Consider the following 27,970-nt stretch of genomic DNA (forward strand, 5'->3'; position numbering starts at 1 on the left):
CGTATTAATTCTGTTGAGTTTATTTAATTTTAATGGATTTGTCAGCCATTAAAAAGGACACATTTAAAAACTTACCATCGTAATGTGTTTCTTTGTTTTTCCCCAGTGTTTGAGTGTCATTGTTTGTGACTCATATAGAAATCCGTCTCTTAGTTGTCTTGTTTTTAGAACAGCTACCAACTGGAGCATTGACACCATGGGCTCTGAGTGAAACAGATCTAGGTTCAGTTTCCATTTCTGGCTGAATGGATGTCTAGGAAAGTCATTTAGCTTCTTGGGCATCAGTTACCTCATGTGCAAAATGTAGATAATTAACCTATCTAATGGGGTTATATTGAGGATTAGCAATAATGTAGGTAAGTTACCTGACAGGCTATTGTTTTCACATATTGGCAACAATAAACTTTTCTAAAAAGCTTTGTTAAATATGTTCATGCTTTACTCATTTCTATATTCAGGACTCTCAATTTACGAAGAGTTTTATTTCCGTTTGTTAAAATGAAGATGTCAGTATATTAACAGAGTAACTTGGGTCTTGAGATAGCTTAGGGAACAATTCCTAAATAAAGTTTTTAGTTCTATGTACATTTATATTGGTACCACACAAACACCATTCATAGCCGTCTTGAAAAGGAAGGATTCTTTTTGAGTGTTCTCCTCTAGAATTAAAAGGGAAGGAAAGACCCCGAAAGAGATTTATGTCAAAGAATCTCAGAATTCAACGCCAATCTGTAGGTACAGGAAGTTTCTGAGCTTTTAAAACCCAGTCGCGTGAGGGAGTAATTAGCCAGCACTTGAGGCGGGGGTTGTGCCTAGTGCCTTTGGAGAGCTCAGCTCTGTATACAGCCTCGCTACTCCAGCGCTTTCTGAGGAGAGGAAAAAAACGCTGGGCGGCGAACACTGGACAGGAGACAGGCTTTTCCCCCGAGCCCCTCAGCCACGTGGCGCTCGGCGGAGCCCCAGCCCCACCGCCCTACCGTCGGGCTGTCTGCCGCTCTCCCTTCGGAGAGATTTCGCGGCTGGGCCCTCGACCTCGGGAAGCCTGTAACCTCCGGGTCTCGGCCAGCAGGCCCAGGGATCCAGCCCCGAACCCGAGCGGGGCAGAGCGCCCAGGTGACGCGCGGTGCCAGCTTCCACTCGAGGGACGCCCAGCAGGTCCCCGGAACTTTTCCCCAGAGACAGGTCCCGGCAACAGGTCCGAGGTGGGGTCGGGTGGAGCCGAGCCCGGCGGCAGCCGGTGAATCAGCGCCGGTCGGCGCCCGGGTCAGCCCTGACGGCCCATGCCAGATCCCGCGAGGAGTAGCCGAGCCGCTGACCACCAGCCATTCAGGGCTCGCTGGCCTGGGGAAAGGTGACGTCATCGTAGCTGGGCGGTGTAGGAAGGTTCCACCAATGGGAGACAGGCAGAGTGGCTTGCTTTCTGTAGCTCTTGGCCAATACTAACAAAGCAAAAGGGGGCCCGGTTGTCGGTATAGAACCAATGGAAAACAGGGAAGGAGCACGAGGCGGAGTTGCGAATCCTATCACCAATTGGAAAGAGAGGGTGGAGCCCGGGCCTTATCAAGCGTGACCAACCAGCGAGAGGAGCGGACCCTGGGGGGCGGGGCTGTAATGCCTTCCCCCAATCGGACAGCGCCAGAGGCGGGGCAGTCTTTGGGGTGCCCAATGAGGAACGCAGCCGAAGCGGGCCTGTCAAGAGAAGGGGCTGGGGGCGGGGGGACGGTGAGTCGGGGATAAACACTCCGCGGCGGTGGCGGCTGCTGCTCTTCTTTGGGTTCTGTCACGGTGTCGGTGGTGCTCGGCTCACCGGTCCCCTCCCCCTTCCGGCGAGCGTGGTCGCCAGAGAGCTTCTCTCGGCCCTGCTCTGCGGGGTCCACAGCGGGGTGTGGGTGTCCGGCGGCAGCGGCGGCGAGTCCGTGGGCAGTGGGGGTTGGTCCAGTGGCTCCGGACCCCGGTGCAGAATGGCGGCGGCGGTTCGGATGAACATCCAGATGCTGCTGGAGGCGGCCGACTACCTGGAGCGGCGAGAGAGAGGTGCACGGGGACGGGAGGAGTCTGGCCCGAGCGGGGACTGGGGGCTCTGAGGGGCCCAGCCGCAGGTCCGGGTGCCCAGCTGCTCCGGGGGTAGTTGGAGGAGCTGAGAGCGCGACCTCGAGCGCTCCCAACCCCTCCAGCTCTCCCCACGCGCGGTCCGAAGGGAGGCCGTCGCTGCCCCAAAGGCAATGAATGGGGGTGGAAAAGGGACCGCTGCCCCGGGGTCCGGAGCGCCGCCCGCTCCGCACCCCGTCGCGAGTGGGGGGCCCGGGGCCCCCTCAGCCAGGCCCTTGGTTTACCTCACTGGGGCTCGTCCCGGCCGGCCCCCAAGTGGGCCTGGCGCCGGGTCTCGCAGACGGAGGAGCAGCGCTTCCCCTGCCCCACACCGTCCCTCCCGGGCTCTGGCTCCCGGTGTTTGCCCCGCACCTTCGCCTGAGGCTGGTCCCACTTAATACACACCAACCTGCTGGACGTTGCCAGTGGGAAACCCAGGCTCCAGGAGACTTGCTGTCTTTCTCAACAATGAGCAGCTGGAATGCTCCTTACACCTGCTCCTCACTGAGGATATTCACTCAATTAAAAAAAAAACCAATCATTGTTCTAAGAATTCCACCTTGCTCCGTTTAATTATTTCCACAATCTTCTTTTAATGAAAAATAAATCAATCTTAAAAGGGAAATACTGTGGAGGGGAGAGAGTGTTGAATGTTCGGGGCTCATTCATTAACTGGATCCTCCGGTTTTCTAGAAGCTGAACATGGTTATGCCTCCATGTTACCATACAATAACAAGGACAGAGATGCCTTAAAACGGAGGAGCAAATCCAAGAAGAATAACAGCAGTAGCAGGTAATTTGGTAAATATTTCCCTTTCTCTTTTAGGTTATACTGTAGATGATACAAACTGCAGAATGGACGTTGCCTGTTGTGATTATAACAGGGTTATAATCATGTAAATGAAGTGGCGATCATGATTCAGTAATGTACACATGGTCTTAAGGCGTTGGAGGAAGCCCTTCTATTTGGGTTGAGGGGACTGAAAAGAAGAGAGAAATGGAAATGTTTTCTATTTCTTTATGAACTTTTTTTAAAACTTAATTTTGCTTTTCTTCCCTTTTGGAGCAAAAATCTGTGGAAACTTCAAGTGAGATTAGCAACAGTGACAATATTTTGCCTTCAGAAGTTGCAGATTCAGGGCAAGTTTTCTATAATTGAAAATACTGGACATTATCCACTTTTTACTTTTCATAGTAAAGATTTTATAGACGTGTTAAAGTATTTGACTTGGCATAGGTGATAGGATTTCATATTTGACATGTAAATTAAATACAGTTATGTGTCTGATAATCTAATTTGTCACTCTATTTATAACGGCAAAGAGGAACGACTGAGGCTAAAACCTGCCTTTTTGGTGATGCAGGAACATATAATATTAAAATATTAATATGCCACAACCCTTTTATGTTAGCCTTGTAGTTCTTGAAATTTGTAAATTTCACTGGGAAGTAAATACTGGTTAATGGTCAATGAAATCACATACTAAAACCCTGAATGTACTTCTTGGTACATGTTGAGTACTCCACTAATGCTATTGCACCCTTTTTTCCCCCTCTTTGCCCTTAATATATGTTAGCTAGGAAATCTGCTTTTATTAGACTCATTCAATTATACCTTTTATTCCAGTAAATTAAAAACATTGACATTTTCAACACTGATTTAGAATCCTTATCTGTCTCCCATTCTCATGAAAATTCCCTGCGAGTAACTGTATTTGGTTAGCCTCTGTGGCATAATACAGACTACTAAAAGCCAGAGGTTTCCCTCTTAAACCTTAAACTCCCTTGTCCTTGCTGCCTCTTCTGTCCTTGATTCACCCCATTGTCCTTAGCACTGGAAGAACCACAGGATATGAGTGAACAGCACATATGTGCCGCGCTCTTGAATAGGAAGGCACATGAAGGATGGATCTGTTAATTAGTTACCTGGTAGTTCTTGAAATTTGTAAATTTCCCTCCCACCTTTAACATTATCTGAAGGTGGTAACAAGTAAAACTGTGCATGAGTACTGACAACCTTTAAGAAGAAGGTTAATGCTGACTTGTATTATGCAATGGTATACAACAATTTATGTGTTGCTTTTTGTTACAGTATTTTTAAAAACTTTTTTGGAAGAACGTTGAAGCCTTTTGGTTTATGTTTCTGGATAAGTGTAGCTCATTTGTTACTTTTATCCTTGTCCACTCATGATTTGAGAGGAATTGCTCACATTAATAGTCAAGGCTTAATCCTTAGCATTCTGTTTTTTTCTAAGTTTCACTCTATTTTTTTCAAAGTTTTCACTCTGTTTTTTTCTAAGCTTAATCCTTAGCACTCTGTTTTTTTCTGAGTTTCGTTTTTTTCTAAGTTTCACGGGAAAGTTGTTGAGGGGATGTTCAGTGGTGAGGAAAAGAAGGGGATGTTGTTGAAGAGAAGTAGCTTGGCCCCAAAGTTGATTAGGAAAGAAAAATAATGATAGTTGAGAATTTCAATTCAGGAAATAGCTTCTTTCTCTTCTCTTTAATATCCAGCTTTATTTCTGGGGAAATGGCTGCAACTCTGGATTTGGGGAAAAACTCTGTTATTTCTGTCAATGGGTTTGGTTTGCTTTCCATGGTTAGAGACCGGAGGCTATCACCGTTGTCCATACTCTTGACTAATAATGAATTTGTGCAATAACTTAAGTGGTGCAAGGATTTCTGAGAGACCATGATTAAACCTGAAGATGGCACCAAGCAAACATATGAAGCAAGAGCAGGTTGTTTTGTTTAAATGTACTCACTTCCTTTATGACCTGTTCAGAATGACCCTTACCTGAGCAGTGAGACATCTCCCCAGAGAATGCAGTTTGACCCCTTGATTTGAATTAGACTTATATCCAAGGCCATATATGGTCAGGATTTTGAACTGAGGTAAGGGCTATAGAAAGATTACTGCTGGTTTACATAACCATTGGTAACAGTTTATTCTTGTTAATTCAGGTTGAAATGCTGGGCTCTTTGCTTGTAGTGTCTGGGGGGTGTACTTTTCCTTGGACAATAAAAAATAAGATTTAGCTACATATCAAAACTTCTTGGGAAATGAAAATGCAGATCTTAAGTTTCTCTAGTTGCTTGTTTAAAGAACAAAAACAAATGAAATTGTGAATATTGATTGTCTTGGAATCATCCAGAGAACTGCAGGGAGATGGAATCTTTTTTTTTTTTTTCTTTCCTACTGATTTTTGAAATCAGTTACTAAATATTTAGAATTGAAATCCAGAGTTTTTAAAAGTATGTTTTGTTAAATTGGTAAAGCAGGCATTGGCAGTAATGTGAAAGAGGAAGTTCAGCACTTGCCTCCCAGTTCTTTTATGAGACAGTGGCCGTATAGCTGACTTGACAGGGTGAGTCTTTTTTAAACCAAGGACTGGTTTGGCTTAGTTATCTTTTTGTTAGAATATATTTTTAAATGGTGACATTTGACCTTTATCAGTGATTTCAGAGTTATCAAATCTTTTCAGTAATTACATGGAAAATGATTTTGACACAAGGAAGATGATTTTGACACAAAGTATCTGTATATTCTTATAATGCTTTAATTTAAAATATAAATGTTTTCCCATCAACAGAGTTGGCGGGCAGTCTCTTAACTGGTCATTTTTTGAACGGCCTGCTTTTTATTAAAGAAAAATTCAGTTTCACTAAACCAAATGTACTTCAGTAATGCCCTAGCCATTAGGTATAAGTCCGCTTGTAGAAATCACCATATGTTCAGCACTCTTAAGTAATCAGATAAGATCTATAGTTTCCAAAGCTCTGTTCAAAGTTCGGAAGGAGTTATGCTGCTTATGGAATTTGTTTAAAAGATTATCTTAGGGATTCTGAATTTTTTTATATGTATCTTCAAAGAATCCAGAAATTTTGGGTAAGGGTGCCCTGTGTGCTACGATTTTTCTATAATCAGAGACCATGCTCTTTTCAAATATCCACCCTTCTCTCCTCCACCACCTTCCCAGAATGGTCCTTGTCTACAGTTAAACAGGGAAATCTTGACCAGCTTTCATCATACACTTTCATCCATTTAAAAACTCTGTCAGGCTTTGAACTTGTTATTCCCTGTTAAAACCAGAATGCCACGTGCTTTAAAGCCAAACGTTTGCAGTTGCAGGCCAGACTCTTGTTAACTGTGATATCCTGATGGCCATTGCAGGAAGTATACCATCAGAAAAATATAACTGAAGAACACTGAAGGATAACCAAGTGAATCAATTTAAAGCTTTTAAGTCAACCAGTTTTAAGGTTCCCATGTCCTTTATCTAGAAAACAAATATTCTAAAATTGAAACTACTGTCATTATCTTATTATTTGTTTTTCCTCATGAATAAAAATTGGCATCCCAGAAGCCTTGTGGAAGAGAAGTTTAGTGCTGGGTTGGAAATTTCCCATTCAAGACTACCCCGCACACACCCCACCCCCAGTCTCTGGTGTGAATGAACTTGGTGGTGGTGCCTCTTGATGTAAATGAGTGGCTGAGCGTTCACAGAGGTAGTGTTCCTCCATGATTACTGTGAGAATTTATCTCCTAGGCCCAGTAAGGTTCCAGTTATGGCCCCACAGAATTCTCGACCTGAGCCAGGGTGTCATCTCTCCTGAACTGATTAGGGTCCAGAGAATTTCCATAAGTAAAGTCAAGATTCAGCTCCTTTATAATGCTGGGACGTTCCTCAAGTTTATTTATAACTAGTTAGGCATGAGTTGTATGAGAAGGACAATAGCCACATTGACTGATTTCTTATGACTTCTGTGGAAACCTGTCCATAAATCCTTAGACCAGACCTTATATTCAGGGTCAGCTATAAACACACTAAGAGTATGATTTCACATACACCTCCACTTTCATCCAAGACTCTAACCACTTTTACAGTTGCTACCTCATTGATCCACGCTTGTTCAGTAGACAACTGGCAATCATTTTTATTTCCATTTTACAGAGGGGTTAACCGAGGACAGGATGGTAAGGAATTTTATTTCTTTCACAGTACCAGTCGGTGGCAAAGCTGGACTTGAGATTCCACCCGAAGTGCTGCCTTAACTAGCCTATCGTCTTTCTGTTGAGCTGAGTCTTGGAAGCCTCTTCCTGAAATAATTTGGTAGCTCTTCAACAGTAGCATCTTTCAGGAGGTTGTACATGATAAAATAACTTCAGGAAATAGAAAGATTGAGCGAAGAAGAGTTATTTTTATCCATTTTAAACTGTATCCTATAGCCAAACAACTTAGCATACAATTTTGGTGTACAGCACACCTTGAGGCTGCAGGGCAGGGGTGGGGTGCCCCATCTCCACTGCTGCACGCTCGGCCTGAAGAGAGCTTTGCGGTGTTATACAGCCCAAATTCACATAGCAGTGTGCGGCTGTTCTCCTCTTTGTGTAAATAGAACCCTCTTATTTCCTTTCTTAAAATGGACTACTTTTCCACTAGGGAATGCATGCCTCTTAGTTTGTCACTTCTCCTTGAACTCTGTTTTAGATCTTTACATTTATCTAGTTCCCCAAAGGGACTAATTTCTTTAGTAGCGCCCTTTCTCTGTCTTCTCTCCTACCAACTTGGGAGAGAAAGCAGTTAAAATAATTGTGTTGGTGTTGGAGTAGTCCTTTAAGACAAGAATAATCTTACTTTTATTGTTCCCTCTTTCAGATCGACTCACAATGAAATGGAGAAGAATAGGTGAGTTGCAGGTTCTGGGGGTGGGATGGGGGGAGTTTTGATGTATTCTTTTTTCATTAAGTTGAGACTTAGTTGTGGCTCTTAACTTCCCACACTTAGCACCTGATACAAGAGTTTACTCAGGGTCCTCTAATCAGCACTGCCCGTACATCACTTAGATAGACCCAAAGACAACACCCCCAGTCCTCAGCCCCCGCAGCCTGCTCTTCCCGAGCAATGCGTTTCTGTGTGACTCTTCTAAGGCCAAAGCATTTTAGGTCAGAGGCAGTGTTTCTACAAATAGTGTTTTTTAAAAATTACATGCTACTGAATATAATTGGTAGCGCTGTCTTAAATCATGCACACACAGATATATAGATATAGATCTATATATATAGATCTATATAGATACAGATACACATACACATACATATGTGTATTTACAGTTCACTTGTGAACAAAGATTCTCAAAAGTCAGGCAAATGTATGCATAGCAGAAATTGGAGATGGTGAGGCACTCAGACGAGGCCAGCCACCCGCACCGGGCTCCATCTTGCCACAAGCTGGAGTTTGTCTCTCACCTAGATCCCCTCTTGCTGCTTATTTAAATCTTTATTTTTCAAATGACATAGCCTAGTCACTCTCAACTCTGGTTGCACATTAGAATCACTTGCAAAGCTTTTATTTTAATGTTTTTAAATATTTATATGAAATACATTATACACATACACTCATATACTTGGGGGTAAGAGAACAAATTTTTATTTCTACTGATTTATTTTATGTATTTATTTTTTGTCTCTTACGGATGCCTTTTTTTTTTTTTTGGCTGCGTTGGGTCTTCACTGCTGCGCTCAGGCTTTCTCTAGTACAGCGAGCAGGGGTTACTCTTCGTTGTGGTGCACGGGCTTCTCATTGTGGTGGCTTCTCTTATTGCAGAGCACGAGCTCTAGGTGTGCGGGCTTCAGTAGTTGTGGCATGTGGGCTCAGTAGTTGTGGCTTGCAGGCTCTAGAGCACAGGCTCAGTAGTTGCGGCACATGGGCTTAATTGCTCCGCGGCATGTGGAATCTTCCCAGACCAGGGATCAAACCCGCGTACCCTGAATTGGCAGGCGGATTCTTAACTACTGCGCCACCAGGGAAGTCCCTCTGCTGATTTTATAAAATAACTTTTTGTTATAGAACTTTTCAAATATACAAAAGTAAAGTGAATAATGTAATCAATTTCTATGTATCCATCACCCAGCTTCCACAATTATCAATATTTTTCCAATCTTGTATAGTCAAAACCACCCCTCTCTGTGGAGTGTTTTAAAGCACATTTTCTTCTATCTCTAGTAAAGATTAAAAAAAAAAAAAGACATAACCACTTGCTTTTACCATGCTGAAAAAAAATTAATAATTCTTTGTGAAGCTTTAGGGCAAAAAAACCCCCAAAAACACCAATGCTCAGACCTCATCCCTAGCAATTCTGATTTAATTGGCTTGGGTTGAGGGTCTGCACTAGTATTTTTTTATAAAAACTCCCCAGGTGATTCTCATATGCAGCCAGGGTTCCAAACCATTTAACAAGCCCCATTCTGGTCTCTGAGCTCCCATCAGTTTGAAGTACAGGCTACCCATCCAGATTGAGTGACTTTCTTGGTGGCCTGCATGAAGAAGATGATATGTAATGATGGTTCTGTAAATATATGTGGTTATTTCATGCAAACCCTCTTTGAAGAGGGAGCCTGACTCTGATAGTCAGGATGTGAATGACATGTTTTGTCAGTGAAAGGGCAGACCAGGCCCTGACTAGGAAGGAAAATCTTGGAACAGGGCAAAGATCTAGCATTACTCCACTGTGTATGTGTGTGTGCGTGCGTGCACGCAAGCGTGTGTGAGAGAGATGGATGCAAGGTGAGTGTGCCTCGCACATGTGCTTCTCCCCATCCTTCTTCTCCCCTTTCAGTTTCTTTGTGATCGTGACTGACCATGTTTGAAATCAGAGCGTCTTTATGCATTAGGGATTTATGTATCATGAGCTGGAAACTCCAAAGTATCTCTTCTGAAGACAGAAAGGTAGTCTTTCTGTCTTCAGATGTGGCTTCTCTTTCTCATCTTTAGATTCTCTCCCATCTTCCTGCCTCTGGGGTGAACTGGGTAAACTGGGACTGTTTCTGCTGAAAAGTCTTCTAGTTCTCCTCTCCCTAGGCATTTTTTTTTTAGGCATTTATTTTTATTATTAAAATTTCATCCCTTCAGGTAAGGGCTCTTAGGCTTACTTACTACAGCTTTGTGCCTTTTACCTCTGCAGGAATACCACAGGATGTCGATTTTATCATTTTTTTTTAATATTTATGTATGTATGTATGTATGTATGTATTTTGGCTGCGCCGGGTCTTAGTTGCAGCATGCGGACCCTTAGTCCCTATCGTTTATTTTAGCAGTTGAAGAATGTTTATTTTCTGCCTATAGTGTCTTAAGAGCTTGTGCTCAGTACTGGGTACTAAGTAAGTTCATACTGGGGTATTAAATCAGCATGGTCTCTATCCTAGAGAAATGTAGTTTGTCTAACGAGAAAGACACAGAAACAGTCTGCACAGGAGGCTGTGGAGGCAAAGTTTCTAGAAAATTGGATTTGAAGTCATCACTGAGCAAGCTGCTTATGATTCAGATTGCTTGCATGCGGCCAGTCTACTTTTGCTTATTGAAAAGTTAGTTATCTAGTTTCCTTATTGTCCTTTTTGTTTGGAATTTGGTCTTCTAAGGTCTTGAGCATTTTTTCTCTAGTCTAGAGCATGTGAGCAGAAGAGAAGGAAGTCAGGACTCAAATTTACTTAATTTAACCAAGCACTGGTTGCTGCAATCCGGGGTGGGGGGAGGGAGGGTTAAAATTGTTGGGCTCTTCTCCCGTATAGTGTAGCTGCTTAAGATTTTAGGGTTTGGTGGTCCGCTGAACAGCTGCATTTGTAGTCCCCTTGGTTTCAGTAGCTGAATCCTATAAAACAGTACCTTTAGCCTTTGCTAAAGGCTAATACACCCTTGCCACTTTTTACCTTAACATCACATTTTTTTAAAAGATTGGCATGGCTCTCAAAAAAACAAAAAAGCAACTGAGGAAAAGAACTTTCAGTTATTGGATTTTTTTTCTCTTTAATATTGCGAAGTTAATTATACCTGTGTTAGTTTTTTCATGCAGAAACCTTTTCTGAGGCACGTTAGAGATTCTGGAGAGTTGGTGTGCATCAGGACTCCACTATGAGAATACTATATTCAAAACCACCCATTTAATAATCTTGGCATTGGTGGGAAGATAGAAGAAAAGACTTCTAGAAAGGTGGAGGTGGGAGGTGGTATTGGTGGCAGCAGCAGTATTTTTCATTCAATAGACTAGGCATTCGTGGAGCACCAAAGATGCTGGGTGCTAGGTGCTGGGGATCCTGAGCCCACAGAGGCCAAGCCCCCAGGGCGGAGGGCTACATTTAGTCTCACTGTAGATATGTCTGTCACTTGGCCTGTGCTTCTCTGCATTGTAAGTAATTTTGTGGGTCTATCCTCCTAAGGAAACACCCTTGGTGAGTGTGTGGTCATTCTTTCTTTTTTTTTTTAAAACTAATCTTGTAGAAAATTTTGAGAAATATAGAAAATCATACTAAAAATTAAATCATCCCTAATTCTAGCAGCCCAAGGAAACCGATGGAACTTTGAAATGTATCTTTCCAATTGTTTTTTGGAAAGTAACTTTAAAAATAGTTTAGTGTAGAAAATTGGAAAGTTCAGAAAAGCACAAAGAAAATAAACATTACATGTAATAGACCTTGCAGCAGTAGCAACCGCTGAGTTCTATATCCACCTAGACTTTTGTGCATACTTTTTAAAAATCAATATGGGATTATATAGTAAATAATTTGCTTCTTTTCAAGCTACGTTATGAACATTTTCCAATACCGTTAAATCTCCTTTTCTTACATTACTTTTAGTGAATGCCCAGTATTACATCATATGGATGTGCCATAACTCATATAACCAATCCCCTATTTTAGGTTCTTCCCAGTATTTTTTTTTAATTTATTTATTTATTTTATTTTTATTTTTGGCTGTGTTGGGTCTGTTGCTGCGCGCGGGCTTTTCTGTAGTTGTGGCGAGCGGCGGCTACCCTTCCTTACCGTGTGCGGGCTTATCACTGCGGTGGCCTCTCTTGTTGCGGAGCACCAGCCCTAGGCGTGTGGGTTTCAGAAGTTGCAGCACATGGGCTCAGCAGTTGTGGCTTGCAGCTCTAGAGCTCAGGCTCAGTAGTTGTGGTGCACGGGCTTAGTTGCGCCGCGGCATGTGGGATCTTCCCGGACTAGGGCTCAAACCTGTGTCCCCTGCATTGGCAGGCGGACTGTCAACGACTGCACCACCAGGGAAGCCCTTTCCCAGTATTTTCCTAATATAAGTGATGCTTGCTTAAACTACCTTATGGGTAATTCTCTGTCCAACATCATAATTCTTTCCTTAGGGTAAATGTATAGTTGTGGAATTCATGGTATCCACATTGTTACGGTTTTTGATGTTGACTGCTGGATTGCCCACCAGGCGGGTTATAGGTCATATTTTCCTTGTACCTTTACAAGTTTATATTTTATGTTAAGACTTTTATGAATTTAATAAGTAAAAAGCAAACAGAAACACACAAACTTGTTTTAATTTTCATTTCTTGTATTACTAGCACAGTTTAATAATTTTCATATCTTTGACAGTTTGTGTATGTGTGAATTGCCTGTTAAATAACCTTTGCCCAATTTTCTACTGCGGAGTTTATATTTTTCTTTATTTTTAAAAGATTCTACTGTATGAAGGATATATATGAAAGAGATTGCCTCTTCATGTATCATATAATTGTCCAGTTTGTCATTTACCTTTACGGAATCAGTCTTCTCTCACTATCTGAAATTGCTGCCTCTGTTGTATACTGACTTCTTGCTTATGGCTAAGTCTGGTTCTAGACTTGTTCTTCTGTTCCACTGACCCACCTGCTCTTCCTGTGGCAGCGTACACTGTTTTCATCATTGTGGTTTTATGCACTTCAGGATCTGGTAAAGCAAATCTCTATTATTCCCTCCTCCTCCTTTTTTTTTTTTTTTGCGGTACGCGGGCCTCTCACCGATGTGGCCTGTCCCGCTGCGGAGCACAGGCTCCGGACGCGCAGGCTCAGCGGCCATGGCTCACGGGCCCAGCCGCTCCGCGGCATGTGGGATCTTCCTGGACCGGGGCACGAACCCGTGTCCCCTGCATCAGTGGGCGGACTCTCAACCACTGCGCCACCAGGGAAGCCCCCTCCTCCTTTTTTTTATTTTACTATGTTCTTAGCTCTTTTCACCAGTTTATTTTTCCTAATGAATTTTGTAGTCAGTCCTTCAATTCTCCGTACCCCAAATTCTTTTGGGGATTTTCAAAATCCAAATTAAATAATTCCAGTATAAATTAACCTTTAAAAGTTCATGTTGACATTTTAGAGCTCTCCATCCAGGATTTGATGTGTGTGTTCATTTATTCAGATCTCTTTTCTGTCTCTAAGTAAAGTTTTTTGATGCTCCCATATGGATCTTGCACATTTCTTGTAAAAGGTATTCCTGGGTTTATTTGTATATATTTTAAAATTGCTATTGGTTTCCCATTGTAATTACTGATTAATTATTGTTGGGATGTGGGAAACCTTTTAGTCTTTGGTTGTTGTTATATGCCCTTTATTGATGATAATTCTGCTCTTTCCTTTCCTTAGCCGGGAACTCCTCTTGTTTGAATGCCTTTCAATAAGCCACTCAGCAAATGGAGGCTGAGTGAACACATATACGCTGCAGCCAGTGGGTCAGGAGTCAGGTGCTTGAATGGGCTCCTTTTCAAAAGAAGGTTCTAGTATCTCCTTTAATTACAGATACTCGTTTTTCTGGAATGGTACATATGCAGGCCTTTCTGGAATTAGGCAGCTGGTCTAGAGAGATTACCTCTGCCAGAGTCTTATGACTCTATGACAAAAGATTTTTTTGTGTGCTCTGTGAGGAGGATTCAGCAGCCTGATCTAAGCTGTTGTTTTCATCTGGTCAAACAGTATTTCAGTGGCATCTGGTCTGTCATGAGAAACCATTCCAGTCAGGTCTCTTCTGGCAAGATATTCTAATTGATTGCAGTTCCCTAGAGTGGTTTCTCTTGGGTCTTGTTTTTCAAATGGCCAAACTCCTTATATCGGAAGGGGTAGGGTCCTGAGTTGTGGTGTGCATTGCACCATTCTTACCGCTTCTGAACGCCCTTGACCAAACTCCTTATATCGGAAGGGGTAGGGTCCTGAGTTGTGGTGTGCATTGCACCATTCTTACCGCTTCTGAACGCCCTTGACCACATTCAGATTTCACTCTAGGATGTTGTAATAAATCCACACTGCTTTGTTGCCACATGGGGCTAAGGGCATGGCCTGGTTATTACGAAGGAAGAATATAGGTATTAGTGTGGTCTATGGTGGCGGTGTGGAGGCGCACACTGATTTTTACTACTAGAATCCATCTTTCCTGGACGGTACCTCTTGGAAGAACATGAAGAAGAGACATGCTGGTTATTCAACCAATTTCCAGTCCCCTACAGGGAACATTGGAGGCACTCCCTGACTTTTTGTCATAGACACTAATAGTCAAAGGGTGAGAAAGAGCTAGCAAGTACTAATTATAATCTATATTTTGTATTTTTTTAATTGGGCTCTAGGAAGGAAATATTAAATATATACTTATGTATTTAATACTTTAATAGAGAAGTGACTTTATTACTTTAAAATGTAGCCACCATGAATTGCTGTTTCCACATTGCTTACTGAGTGCCGTGTTCCCATACAGTAAGCATATGACTATCTCTGTATATTTTACAAAGATTACGATCGCAGTTACGAGAAATCTTCAAACCTTCCAAGGTTCCGCCTAAGTCGGTAATAATAATGCATTTGGCAATTATTTCTAAAGGGTCCATTTTAGAAAAAGGAGAGTACTTTTCTTCCTCAGAGGGTGACTTGTAGTCTTCCCCTGGATTTTTTGTTTAACCCAGTAAGGCTTTGTTCTCAACCCAAAATCTGGAGAAGGTTATGATCTCTGTGACCTATAATCACTTTTAGGGAGTAATTTTTTGACCCATTAAGATTTGTTTCTTCTTAGTGTATACTAAATATCCTTTTTTTTTAAATCACTACACAGCTCATACATGCCCATATCTGAAGTTATTTTTATTCAACTTCCAGTTATCCTATAGGATTTACAAAGCTATTTAATGGGCTAAATCTGTGTCCACACAAAGGTAGGAGAGGAAATAGATATTGTTTATGCAACTCTTTTTTTCTTCTTTGGAAATAATCTTGGGCCCAATTTTAATGAAAACTAGTACTCAGTGAGGTCCAGTGTATCATGTTCATTAAGTAGGGTTTTCCTCAAAGAGAAGGGACATGAATTACCAAAGAGATCAGATTCTACTCTTAGGTCAGCATCTGCAGGTGTGTTATTATTTCTAGGCTCCAGTGGGTTAACACGAAATAGAAGACTTGGTGATTTCCATTATTTGGTAATGAAAGAAGCAGAACATTTAAATACATAGCAGGTCTGCAGCACGCAAATAAACAAATGAATGAATGTGATCTATTTGGAAAGGAAAAAAAGCTTCTGATAGGCTATGAAAGCTTGAAAACCTTTATGGAGAAGTTAAGTCAAACAAGATGTGGATGAGGGAAAAGAAAGAATATGTTTGGTAGAGGGCAAAGGGGAGCCCATTCTAGAACTTTCAGTAGGAACGGATATTTGTCATGGTCTGAAGGTAGCTCATATAAATAATTCTGCAATAATTTGTTTCCGTGTTTAATCACTCCAGCTAAACTTTAACCTTTAAACTTTTACCTTCAAGGCAGGGACTTGGTCTTACTCAACATCGTATCCCCAGCACCTAGGAAAGTGGCAATATGTAGTAATCCTTTGAGAAATGCTAGAGGAATAAATGAATGAAAGAGCCAAGCATATATTTCAAGATTTCCACCTGCGAACCTAATTACTTATCTACCCTCTTAACTGGCTGCCATACTGTTTACTGTGCCCCAACCTGATTCTTTTTTGTCATACACTTCACTGTGAAAGTCTGACGGAGAGAGTTCAGTTACATCTTCAATAAAGAAGAGCAATATCTGATAACAGTGTCTCCCTCACAATACAAACAAAGACAGACAGACACACACCTGATTTCATACGATTCCTGGTCTTGACTGCATCCAAGTCAGGAAGAACTTTAGGGACGACAGAGTAAATTCAGGAGCACTGTCTGCAGGTAGCATAATCTCTACCTGTAATCTTACTTTTTTTGTTGCATCTTTCTCCCAATTTACAAATCTGCTGGCCTGAGAGAGAGAGAGAGGTATGAATAAAATCGAAGAAGCTTGAGTCTGGGGGCTTCCCTGGCGGTCTAGTGGTTAAGACTTAGTGCTTCCATTGCAGGGGTGCGAGTTTGATCCGTGGTTGGAGAACTAAGATCCCGCATGCCACGTGGCGTGGCAAAAAAAAAAAAAAATCTTGAGTCTGGAGGCAGAGGTATAAAGAGCAGCCTTCAGAATTGTCTGAGAGCGCACTGGTGAGCCCCGGTGCCGTCCATCAGTGCCAAAGCTCAGGTCGGGGTGGCGCCTCCAACAGCCCAGAGCCCACTTCACTGATGACCTCCTTCACTTGCATATTAATTTTCCGTACTTCATGGCTGACAAGAGTGAAGGAAAACTAACAGCAGAACTCTGAGGTATCCAAATATACTTTAAATCTTTAATATATTTGGAATTTATTTTGATGTTAATCTCCCCACTCCCCTGCCATTTTCTGAATAATCTGGGCTATCTCCAAGGATTTGCAGTGTTAGCTCCGTTATATGCTAAATTCATATCTATTCCTAAAGTCTGTTCCTGGGAATTTTTTCTTCTCTTCCTGTGACTTGTCCATCTTCTCCTGTATTAGTATATTCTGTTTTTAATTACTGCAGCTTTATAATACAATTTAATAACTGGTACCAAACAATCCTCTTCATTCTTCTTTTTCAAAAATTTTGGAGGTCTCTCACGCAGTTATGCTTCTAGGTGAGGTTTAGACTAATTTCCCAGCATTAAAAAGATTACGGTTGGGATTTTTTTCTCTTGGTATTATGTTAAATTTGTAGACAAACTTGGGTAGCATTGACATTTTTACTTTGAGGGTTCATATCTAGGAAAGTGCTGGTTTTTTCCATTTATTCAGATTTTCATATGTCTCTCTGCAAAGTTTTATAGTTTTCTTCCCAGAGATCCTTCCCAAACTCTTTTTTTTTTTTTTTTTTTTTTTTTTTTTTTTGCGGTACGCAGGCCTCTCACTGTTGTGGCCTCTCCCGTTGCGGAGCACAGGCTCCGGACGCGCAGGCTCAGCAGCCATGGCTCACGGGCCCAGCCGCTCCGCGGCATGTGGGATCTTCCCAGACCGGGGCACGAACCCGTGTCCCCTGCATCGGCTGGCGGACTCTCAACCACTGCGCCACCAGGGAAGCCCCCCAAACTCTTTTAAGTTTGTTCTTAGACATGCTCTCCTTTCTTCTTGCTATTGTACGTGAGATATTTTAGGTTCTCTGGGTATGGATAACACATCCAGAGATGTGCTTGGATTTCCAAGGTCAATACATATTTGCCCCAATTTTTATTTTCTTTTGGCCATCACAGTAGAGAGATGTAGGCAGAGATCTCGGTGTGCTTCAGATGCTTCCCTCCCAACCTTGGAGTCCCTTCTAGCCCTGCCTCTACACGATGGGGGTGGCTCCAAAGGAGTCTTTCCTTTAGCCTGGGTTAGCATTATAAAGTCCTTGCTGATTTTTAAACGTAAAAAAATAATACCTTTAGCATAAGCAAGATCTTTATTTCCATAGAAAATGGGTTAGATTTTCCATTAAATCTTTTAATGACAAAAGATGTCAGTTTTCTTTAAGGGAGAGTTTAGTGAATTTGGATTTTACCAGATAGCCTCTATTTACCCTGTGAGATACTCTTGAGTTCCCTATTGATTTTGAAAGGAATATGATAGGGTTATAATTATCTGTGTTTGCTCCCGGCAATTATCCTTCCTCAAAGGAAGCTAGAGTTGAAAGAATGACTGCTGCCACATACAGAGCACTTCATGTCAGACCCTGGTCAGGGGCTTCCATACCCTATCTCAGTTAATGCTCAATGACAGCCCTGGCAGGAGGCATTGTCATCGTCCCTCTACTGCCAAGGAAATGGATGCTACATGGAGTTAAGTAATTTGCTCAAGGCTACACAGGAAATAAGTGGCAAGGCCAGGACCCCAAACCTTTACCCTTAATCACTACACTAATATTTGGTTGTATAGTGACTGACAGATTCAGAATATAAAAATAATTAAAAACAAAAATAAATAAAATTTGAGATACTAAAAAGAAAAAACAATAAAAAGCTTACTGAAGAGAAGCTCTAGTTTGTATCTAGTTTAATTATCATAGGCCGCACTTGATTCTGAGCGTCACTCACTGTAGCTCAAAGATTGGTTTCTGTGTGCTACCGGAGACCAAAGGTATATCAGCGCATGCAGAGTAAGGAGAGTGATATTTCTGAAGAATCAGCAGGTGAGGTTTGTCAAAGTCCATTGGATCAGTGTGAAGAGACGAGGCAGTTGGGGCAGGAGGGAGCCAGGACTTGACTACCCTTCTCTGCTGCCAGTGGGGAGCTGGGAGGCAGCTCTTGACAACAGGGGGAGCTCTGTCTGAATATGTGATGAGAGGGGCTCCAAGTAGGGGTCAGATGTGGGTACCAGGTGGCTTCCTGTTGAGGAAATGTAGCAAAACCCCCTGCTAGTTCCTGAAAGAGGGGTTAGGCCTGGTTCACAGTGGGACAGCAGGCTCCTTCTAGAAGGCCAGAGCCCTGGGCACGGGCGTGGTCGGGACTGAGGACAGAGAGCTGAGACAGGAGCTTGTTCTACTTGTTTGGGACCTGGGCACTCCATGGGTGCTCACGGCTGGCTGAAGGATTCTGGATCCCGTCGTGGGGTAGAGGGGGGCGGGGTGTGTCTCAGGCTTGAGGCCCCTCAGTGGGAGCTGCTACAGAGGGGTCTGTTTGCTTTTTTGTCTGGTTCAGGAATTGAATTTCACTATCATATCATGGAACTGAGCCTGCTTCACATACCTCGTCCCTCCCCTGGGGGTGGCCCAGGCACCAGCCCGGGGATGTGCTGCAGGTAGGCGGCAGGCGGGCAGGGCAGGCATCAGGCTGGAGCGGTGAGGCAGGCACTGCGAAAGATGCAAGTTGGCTTTGACTCTCTACGAGAATCCAGAAAGCACTGTGCTCCTATTTCCATAAAACTAGGTCAGAAAACACTGAATGAACGTGTTTTAGCCTAAACTTGAAGTAGTCAAATGGCTTATTTCAAGTTTCACAACTGGGAGTGTTCTTTGGAAACCCACATTTGGGTAGTGAATATTGTACTTTCTGGGCTAGACTCCCTGAGTAACTAGGAATGATGACGCATGGAAAGATGACTTTATTATTTTTATCAGTAGACAAACTTCCTTAAAAATTTACATACTCATATCTGTAGATAAACCCACATCATAAAAGGACTAATATGACACTGTTCTGAATCATGTAGTCTTTGCAATGAGCAGGCTGAAAAATGTCTAAATCTAATTTTATTTTTGAACTTTTTTTAAAACTTGACAGTCTGTAAACTTTGTAGTGAGAATAACTATATGTGACTAATCCTACATTCTCCTGGTGTTTCTAATAACATGATCTATTTTCATGGCTCTTTGTGAAGAATATTATCCAAGGTGAACAAGTACCTTTTATACACAAATTCTGTTTTTGTTTTTTTCTCCTCATGTAGTAGTTGGAGGAGCAAACCTCTAATGTGGCTCTTTGCTGGTGGCCATTCCATGTGGGCAGGTTTTCAGAGCAAGCGGAAGTCTTGTAAAATAGTAAGGCTCTTGTACCGCTACCTCTTCCTAGCTCAGGAGTGAATGCTGGACTTCTCTAGCTTGCCAGGGCTTAGGGGACCTTGGAGAGTCTAGGACAACCTCAAGAGCCAGAAAAGGGAGGAGGCTCAGAAACAGGTGAGGTGAGAGCTCAGAACCACTTGTTGGATCTGCCTTGGGGGAACCTCCTGAAGTCTTGATGTGAAGGGTGTGAATTGACTGCCTTGGTCAATATCAGGCATACTGGCCTGTATTTGAGCTTTCTGAAGCAGTTTTCTTCTTTCGATTCCAACCTTTGTTAATACGGTGAAATTTTTAAGAGGGAAAAGGGGGCAAACTGAGCTTTCCAGTTGTCTTCCAGTTCAGCTGGAGGATAGCCTCTCAGGCTCCCAGGACCTCTTCTCCAGGTTGCCGTGGGGACGGGCAGTGGACATGTACCTAAAACCCCAGGACCCTGAGCACTACTGAAGGTGCAGAGACATAGCAGAGATGGACTCTGCCCCGAGAAGCTTGAAGTCTAGTGGAATAGACGACACCAACCACGCGGCAAGCGTGCATTAAGCCGATGGGAGGGGAAGGCACCAAGGCAACCCAGCAGTGGTTAAGTTGCGGCCCCATCTTTCTAAGGAGTTGGCAATGAATGGTTAAGTCACAGGTACCAAAAAAGGCAGGCAGAACAGTGAATTTCCCAATGAATAGGATAAACTAGTACGCACTCAGAAAATGGAGGAAGCACTGTGGACTGGAATGGCCTGTGAAGACTTGAAGGAGGTGGTGGGCTGAAGCAAAAACTCTGAATCTTGGCTGTTTCTCACATTCACGGAATCTGCTAGCCTCTAGGATAAAGCCTAAACCAAGGTTTCAGTGAAGTATTAATTTCCAAAATTTTAGGGACTCTTGTGCTTCTGCCACATTCTGCCACACTGCAAGACCTGTTGGTGGTTCTCTCCAGCTGTCAGCATGCTTGTTAGTATAGCAATACCACTGATGGGCATTTTCCTTGTTTCTAAAAAATGCATCTAACTTTTTGAATGGTTGAAGGACGAAAAAGTGTAACAAATTATTCAGTAAAAACTCCCCACCTTTCCTTGTCCCTGTTCGACTAGCCCCTGACTCCCTTCTGCCCAGCCACTGTTACTAGTTTCTTATGTATCATTCCAAGCTTTCTTTATGTTATACAAGAAAACATGCCTTTAGATAATTATTTTTCCTCCACTTTTACCCAAAGATGTAGCATGTTATATGCACAGTTTGGTACCTGGCTTTTCTTTACTTAACAGTATATCTGAACGTTCTTTCCTCATAGTACATAGAGTACATTTTCATTCTCTTTCATAGCTGCATAGTACTCCACTGTATGGATATACCATACTTTATTTGATCAGTTCCCTATTGATGATGAGTTGGGTTGTTTTAATCTTTGCTATTACAAATAAAGTTGTAATGAATAACCATATACATTTGTCATTCACATGGGTAAATATTATATGTAGCAAGATATAGTTGTAGTGATTTAGTGGTCCTGGAAGGGGAAAGAACAGTATGGGTTCAAAGGATTTTCTCACTGGCATGTCATTACTTTCTGAACTTGGATGTTCTGTAGGTCACATCATAACCCAGAAACCTGGAGATAACCTGATTCATGTGCTTAATAATAGTAGATATGAGTCTCTACCCCTTCATACATATTATAGACTTAACTTTAGAAAACCATGGATTTTGCTTTTCCTTGGTTTTTACCAGAGTTGTATAATTTCAAAAGATGTCCACTTGGCTGGAAGTCACTGGTGGCATTTGCCATCACTGGGCTGGGCGACTTCATACTTTGTTTGAGCTTGTTCTCCCGGGTGACTTCCGGCTGGCTTTGAAAGTCTCCAATGCTACTATGATCTTGTTTTTGTAGACGGGCCCACCTTCGCTTATGCCTGGAAAAGTTGAAGGGGCTGGTGCCACTTGGTCCAGAATCAAATCGACACACTACACTGAGTTTATTAACAAAAGCCAAATTGCACATAAAGGTAAGTGCATCCTGGGATGCCTTTTTGTCTTTACCTGCCCAGGGAGGGTTTGTTTGTTGTTATGAGGGACAGCAGATGTCTGTCTCTAGGACAGTTCTCTCCTCTGAACTCCTCGAACTCCAACCAAGTCAGTGTCTTGGATGACTCACAGACTCAACATGTCCAGAACCCAGCTGAGTAGTTCTCACCCCTGTGCGCCAGAAGTTAAATTGTCTATCCAGCTGTCCATCTCATGTACAGGCCAGAAAGTCAGGGTCATCCTTGCCGCTGATGATCATCTTGCTCCTCAGCCACGTGTCTCCAAGACTTACATATGTCACAGCCTGCTGTATTTCCATAAAGTCCATCATGTACTGTAGTAAACTCCTCAGAGGCCTCTTCCAAGCTAATCTCCAGGCTTCCCAAGAGCAATCCTGCCGGAGCTCAAATCAACATGTCACCACATTTAAAAGTCTTCTGTGGGGCTTCCCTGGTGGCGCAGTGGTTGAGAGTCCGCCTGCCGATGCAGGGGACACGGGTTCGTGCCCCAGTCCAGGAAGATCCCACATGCTGCGGAGCGGCTGGGCCCGTGAGCCACGGCCGCTGGGCCTGCGCGTCCGGAGCCTGTACTCCGCAACGGGAGAGGCCACAACAGTGAGAGGCCGTGTACCGCAAAAAAAAAAAAAAAAAAAAAAGTCTTCCGTGGCTCAGGACACGCTGTATGACCAGGCCTGCCCGACCCGGCCGTCCCCTGCCTTTGCAGCAGCAGCTTGTGCCAGAGGCTCCCCTCTCTGCCTCAGCCCTTCTTTCAGTCCCTTGCACTTGTCAGGCTCTCTCACCACAGGGCCTTTGTACATGCTATTCCCTCTGCTTGGTACTCTTTCCCCTCCCTTTTTCACCTAGTTAACTTCTTGTCATCCTTCAGACCTCAGCACAGGTATCACCGTGTGGGGAAACCTTCCCTGACTAGGTCACCTCCCTCCTGTGACAGATGGTCCTTATTATTACTGGATCTCTCTCTCTTAGCACTTATCACAGTTGACACCTGACCATGGCTTGTGTGGCTATGTGGTTGTCTCTGTCCATGCTGTTAGAGTATGGACAAGGGAGGGGACCAGATCTTTGTGTTCACCTTGTATTTCTAGCACTTGCCGGAGGGTCTGAAACAGAGTCAGCACTCAGTATATGGCTGGAATAGCAAAGGGTAACTCCTGAGAACCACAGCCAAAATCACTGTTTAGCATGTTTTTATAGTCAGAGTCATAGCTGGACACGTGTCACTTGAATTATGGTTGATAGCCTTGCGTACATGGCAGTTTTAGGAGGGAAAAGAACCTCTGTTTAGAGCAAAACAACCACAGTTACACAGTCTTCAGAATTATCTGAAGAATTGTCTGAGAAGCTAGAGAACAGATTTGTAAGATCAGGGTGGTCTGTGGAAATGTGTTGTCTAAGCTCTTATTTGGACAACTTAGAATCAGGACTTCAAAAGGGAATGTTATTCCTGCCAACAGACAGAAGTTAAATGAGGTTTGGCATGACGCACAAAAAAGCACCTGTGTAATTGGGACACGTACTTGAATAAACATACTTCTAAAGGAAAGTCTGTTTCTTAAGCGCCCGTCACACGCAGTGCTCTAGCTCAGGGAGTAGGTGTTTGGGGCGTCACAACAGACAAGGGAGAACAGGTTGGGTGTTCCTGCCACAGTCTTTCCACTATCACAGTTGAGGGGTGCTGGACGCTAGAGTGTTAGCTCACCCCGGAAGCCATGCGACAGTGCAGGTTCCAAAGTGTTGTCGATGCTGAAAAAGTTAGATGTAGACAGGAGTCACCGGCCAGGCAGCTTCCTGTCCCTGCGAGAAGCTTGACAAGGGACACAGCAAATGGCTTCTGAGGAAAACTGCCGTATTTCCCCACAAGGCAGGGAGGTGCAGGGTCATTACCAATTTTGAAATCTGCCTGTGCCCTTCAACAACTACCCCCTTTGACTTGCAGAAACTTGAAGACTGTGACAGAAAAGCCGTTCACCAAATAGACCAGCTTCAGCGAGAGCAGCGACACCTGAAGAGGCAGCTGGAGCAGCTGGGCATCGAGAGGATACGGACGGACAGCACCGGCTCCACGGTCTCCTCGGAGCGCTCCGACTCTGACAGGGGTGAGCCCCCCCGAGCCCGCATCCTCAGGCCCCTCCCCAGCCCCCTGCCGCCTGCCAGAGGCGGAGCCGAGGGGAAGCCGAGAACCCCCGTGACTCGGAGAAGTCGAGGGGCGTGGCCTGCGGGGACAGGCGTCCTCTCCTGCAGCGGTTAGGCACCGCGGCCAAGGAGCGGCCCTGCCGAGTCGCTTGGCCCTTACGAAGCAGGCCTTCACCACGCTCTGTCTCGTCCTTCCCACAGAAGAGATCGACGTGGACGTCGAAAGCACAGACGATCTCACGGGCGACCTGGACTGGAGCAGCAGCAGCGTGAGCGACTCGGACGAGCGGGGAAGCATGCAGAGCCTGGGCAGTGATGAGGGCTACTCCAGCTCCAGCATCAAGAGGAGAAAGCTCCAGGACGGCCACAAGACGCGTCTTGGGCTCTAGGAGAGCGTGGTCGCTTCGGCTGCCGCCCGGATGGTCCTGCCCGTCGGCTCCGATTAGGTAGCGTATCGGACCTGCCCACAATTCCCTCGCACGTCAGCTTCCGTGTTCCACCGTCACCAAAAGCAGCTGTGCAAAAGTTGTCAAGGAAGTGCTTAGGAGTGTGGGTTTCTTTTTTTTTTTCTTTTTCTTTTATCCACGATCGATCCCCATCTTGAATGGGGTTGAGCGGCCCCCGCGCCTGCTGGCGTAGGGTAGGCACACGCTGAGCCAGTCAGTGCAGCCTGGACACCTGAGGGCGTCACAGACCCGTTACTGCTCAGTCTGGGGTGGCCGAATGCCACTCGTCCCCAGGATTGTGGGTTTCTGACTGCATCCTCTAGCTTCTCTCTTTCTCTCCATAAAAATTCGTCTCTGACAGACTGTACATTCCAATCAGTTTGAAGCACCCAAGAATTCTTAGACGGGATAAGCACTTACTCACATCTCGGCAATTTTCCCCTCTTATTTACTGTCCCCGTGTAGTCTACCAGACCTTCCCTGAAGTTTTCTGGCTTCCTCTGTGACTTGCCTAGCGGAAATGTCCGAATGTGTCTTGTGCTTAGGAAACTGAAGGAAACAAAACTTTTAAAGTTGAGATCCTGATCTCAGAACTCCAAAGTAAGCTTTGAAAGTGGGATTTAAGAGCGCTTAACCATGGCCCTCACCGCCTGTGAGCAGGCAGGAATACCTCCAGAAAACACACCCTTCACACACGTCCCGCGCCAACGCCCCCGACCCGCGTGTGGATGGCCGCAGTATTTCTCACTCTCAAACGGACCCCTTGCGAGCACGTCTTTGGGGTAGCACAGCTTATAAAAGTTCCAACATCGTTTGTTCTCACGAACAGAACGGTACAGTCTATTTTTGTGCGCTGTCCTTGGGACCATGCTGTGTCCTGCTCTCCCAAGGCACATTTCCCCTCCAAGTCGGTTATGCTCCTTGTCTCTGGAACATTTTTTTTTCCTACCTCAGAGATAAATGAGATCTCCATTTCCCACTTAACACAAACTGATTATGCCTCTTTTGTTTTGTTTTTGGTTTTGGTTTTTTTCCCCAAATAAGTGACATTTGGTCCAATTCTAATCTATTTTGCTGTTTAACTTGCAGCAATAACTGAGCTTTGGCACTAGCTGAGCTAGTGTCCATCATCAGTGCAAGGAGAAGTCTACATTTCTACTCTCTGTTGCAGGTGAACGGGAGGGGATGGTACAGTGTTACTACAATTCCTCTCCTTACTGAGTATTTTTGGACACACCCAGAAACTTCTTTATGGAGGCTTTTGGGTTAATAGTTTAAAAGGCTGATTTTTCTTTTTGGTTATGATTTCTCCCGTAAGTGGCCTCCCACTTTGTAGCATTTTTATTTAAGCTAAAACAGAGCACATGTATATGTACATAAGACACATTAAATCTATAAATACTATTTATTCATTTTATATAAACTAATGTAATGGAAAATAAATTCTTATGACTGTGCTTTTATAGATGTTCTAGAAACTTTGTATGTAGGTATCTACAGAATTGGTTCATTTCCCCTTAATACTTTTGCATTCATAGTTTTGAGGTCTCGATGCTTTCAGCCTCTGGTGAATCTTTTTCATTGAATTCAAACCATTTGTAAAACCTGTGACGCTGAAACAGAGCGTGTGTCACAAAGTGATGAGAACATTCCTAACTCCACAGCCGCACTGCAACTTAAGGGCTCCCTGGCTGAACCAGTAGCGGCGGCGCCTGTGCCCCCCGCTGGCCTGTGGTCTCCCCGGCCCCAGACTCACCTCCTCAGCGCCTCTTCCTTGCCCACGACTAAAAGCTCAAACGCACTCCTCACGGAAGCTCATTCTGGACGTGAAGAACAGTCGAAACAAAGATTACTTTTGTGTTTATTTTTTCTTTTTATGGATTTCTTAATGTATTAAAATTTTTTAATTGGAATTAGTGATTCCTAAATGATTCCAAAGTCATCTGTAATTCTTCTGTTTTTGTTTTGTTCTGTTTTTCTCTCCATTTCAGGTTTGGGTGGGGGGAGGGGCAGGTGACACAAAGGATTTTTTTTTTTAATTGTTGGAATCTTTTCCAATTACCAGCTGAAGATTTGCACTGAAATACAACTTGTATGCCTTTTGCATTTTTAAAGCCTGCTTCCTGAATTTAAGCAGAGTGATAGTGTTCAAAGAGCCAGCTCAGCCTGTAACATGTTTGAAAAAGATATACCTGCACTTTGAGGTCCCTTTCGAATGCCATTCGCTAGACCTCGCAAGCATTTTAATTGCTACATTCAAGCGCCTCACAAGTCCACGATGCTAGATCCTGTACGGCATCGAAAACTCAAGACTTTGGCAAAAGCTTGTGGGCTTGCATTGGGGGAGGGAAGGGAACAAAACTTGTGTATTTGTTTGTTTAATTTAGAAATAAGGCATCTGAGAGATGCCATTATTTTCTGTGTTTTAATTGTTGTGCCTTTGAGTTAAACTGCATTTTTGTCTTTTGGTTGAAATATGAAATGTACTGTCCCAATATAAAATAGTAATTATTTGACCTTTGCACTGTTTGTCTGGTCCTTTTCAATTTGATAGCATATAAATGTGGAACTTAATAGATCTCTATATTTTTAATGCGCTTGTGATAAACTGACACCAGGGTTAGACACGACTTTCAAATCTTGAGGTAGACCGAATGCTAGACAGGCCTCTCTCTAACCAAAACTGTAACCTTCAGGACCAGCAAACTCAGCCCCAGGCAGCTAATCCCCTTCCCCACGTGGCTGACCAGCCGCCCTGATGCGCCAATCTGTCGTGTCATTCACTGATCCACCAGCATAACTGTTAAGAGCTATACAGTCTTTTTGGTTCTGTTTTGTTGTTGTTGTTGTTTTGTTTTGTTTTTTAAGCAAAACGAAAAACCTTTCTATTAGGGTTGTTGGGGGGAGGGGACGGGCAAAGATATAAGCCCCAGCCTTTAAGACTTTGACTATTGTACGTAAATATAGATGTGTGTATATATAGGCACATGCATATTTTTATGTGAAAACTGGTTTTAGGAAACTAAAATCAAGTCTACACTCTTATTGATACCATTGCAATGCAAATGGGAAAGTAAAGAGTATGTAGTGCAGTTTAATTTCATGCAGTGAGAAAATATATGTGTGCTTCTGTTAACATCCCAGAAAACCTAGCTTTCCATACCTGTTGGCTTAGAATGGTGGGCAGGCACCCAGGGTATATTTGTTTTCTTTTGCTAAGCAGAGATCTGGGATTCAAGGTGCTGATAGCGACCGTGGCTCCTTTCTCTAGTCACAGATCTAATGCTAGTGATTCGGTGTCACCTTTTTGAGCAGGACCTACATTTTTCTTCCTGTCAACCCAAAACGAAAATAATTTCAGTGTCGATTCAGAATTGAGTACTGAGAAGGCCCTGACCCTGCAATCGGCCGCTTGAGTGGTTTGAGGGTTTATTTTTGAAGGTGGGCATTCTCCTTTAACCTCTACTTTTTTCAAAAGAAACAAAGGGCCCTTACCTGGGTTTCCTAGGAGCCTCTCTTCTCAGTCCCTGAAGTGGCCAAAAGCAAATCCTGGGGTGTGTAAACTAGGTAAGATTGTGATGCTCAAAATAACTAACAATATCTTGGGGCTTGA

General features: G+C 43.6%; 1 protein-coding gene across 2 annotated transcripts; it reads left to right on the top strand.

Annotated features, from left to right (window-relative positions):
- Positions 1-1,768: 1,768 nt before the first annotated feature.
- Positions 1,769-27,162, top strand: MXD1 (MAX dimerization protein 1). Of its 2 annotated transcripts, none has more exons than XM_082852091.1 (6): positions 1,769-2,034; positions 2,782-2,881; positions 7,746-7,775; positions 21,625-21,739; positions 23,715-23,874; positions 24,113-27,162. In XM_082852091.1, the coding sequence occupies exons 1-6, from the start codon at positions 1,962-1,964 to the stop codon at positions 24,298-24,300; spliced, it is 666 nt and encodes a 221-aa protein (XP_082708217.1). In that variant the 5' UTR covers positions 1,769-1,961; the 3' UTR covers positions 24,301-27,162. The 2 variants fall into 2 exon arrangements, with proteins under 2 accessions (XP_082708217.1, XP_082708218.1); XM_082852092.1 differs by having other exon boundaries at positions 24,116-27,162.
- The last annotated feature ends 808 nt before the right edge of the window (positions 27,163-27,970 follow it).

The sequence above is a fragment of the Leucopleurus acutus genome (assembly GCF_964270905.1).
Source record: "Leucopleurus acutus genome assembly, chromosome: 12".
Taxonomy (NCBI): Eukaryota; Metazoa; Chordata; class Mammalia; order Artiodactyla; family Delphinidae; genus Leucopleurus; species Leucopleurus acutus.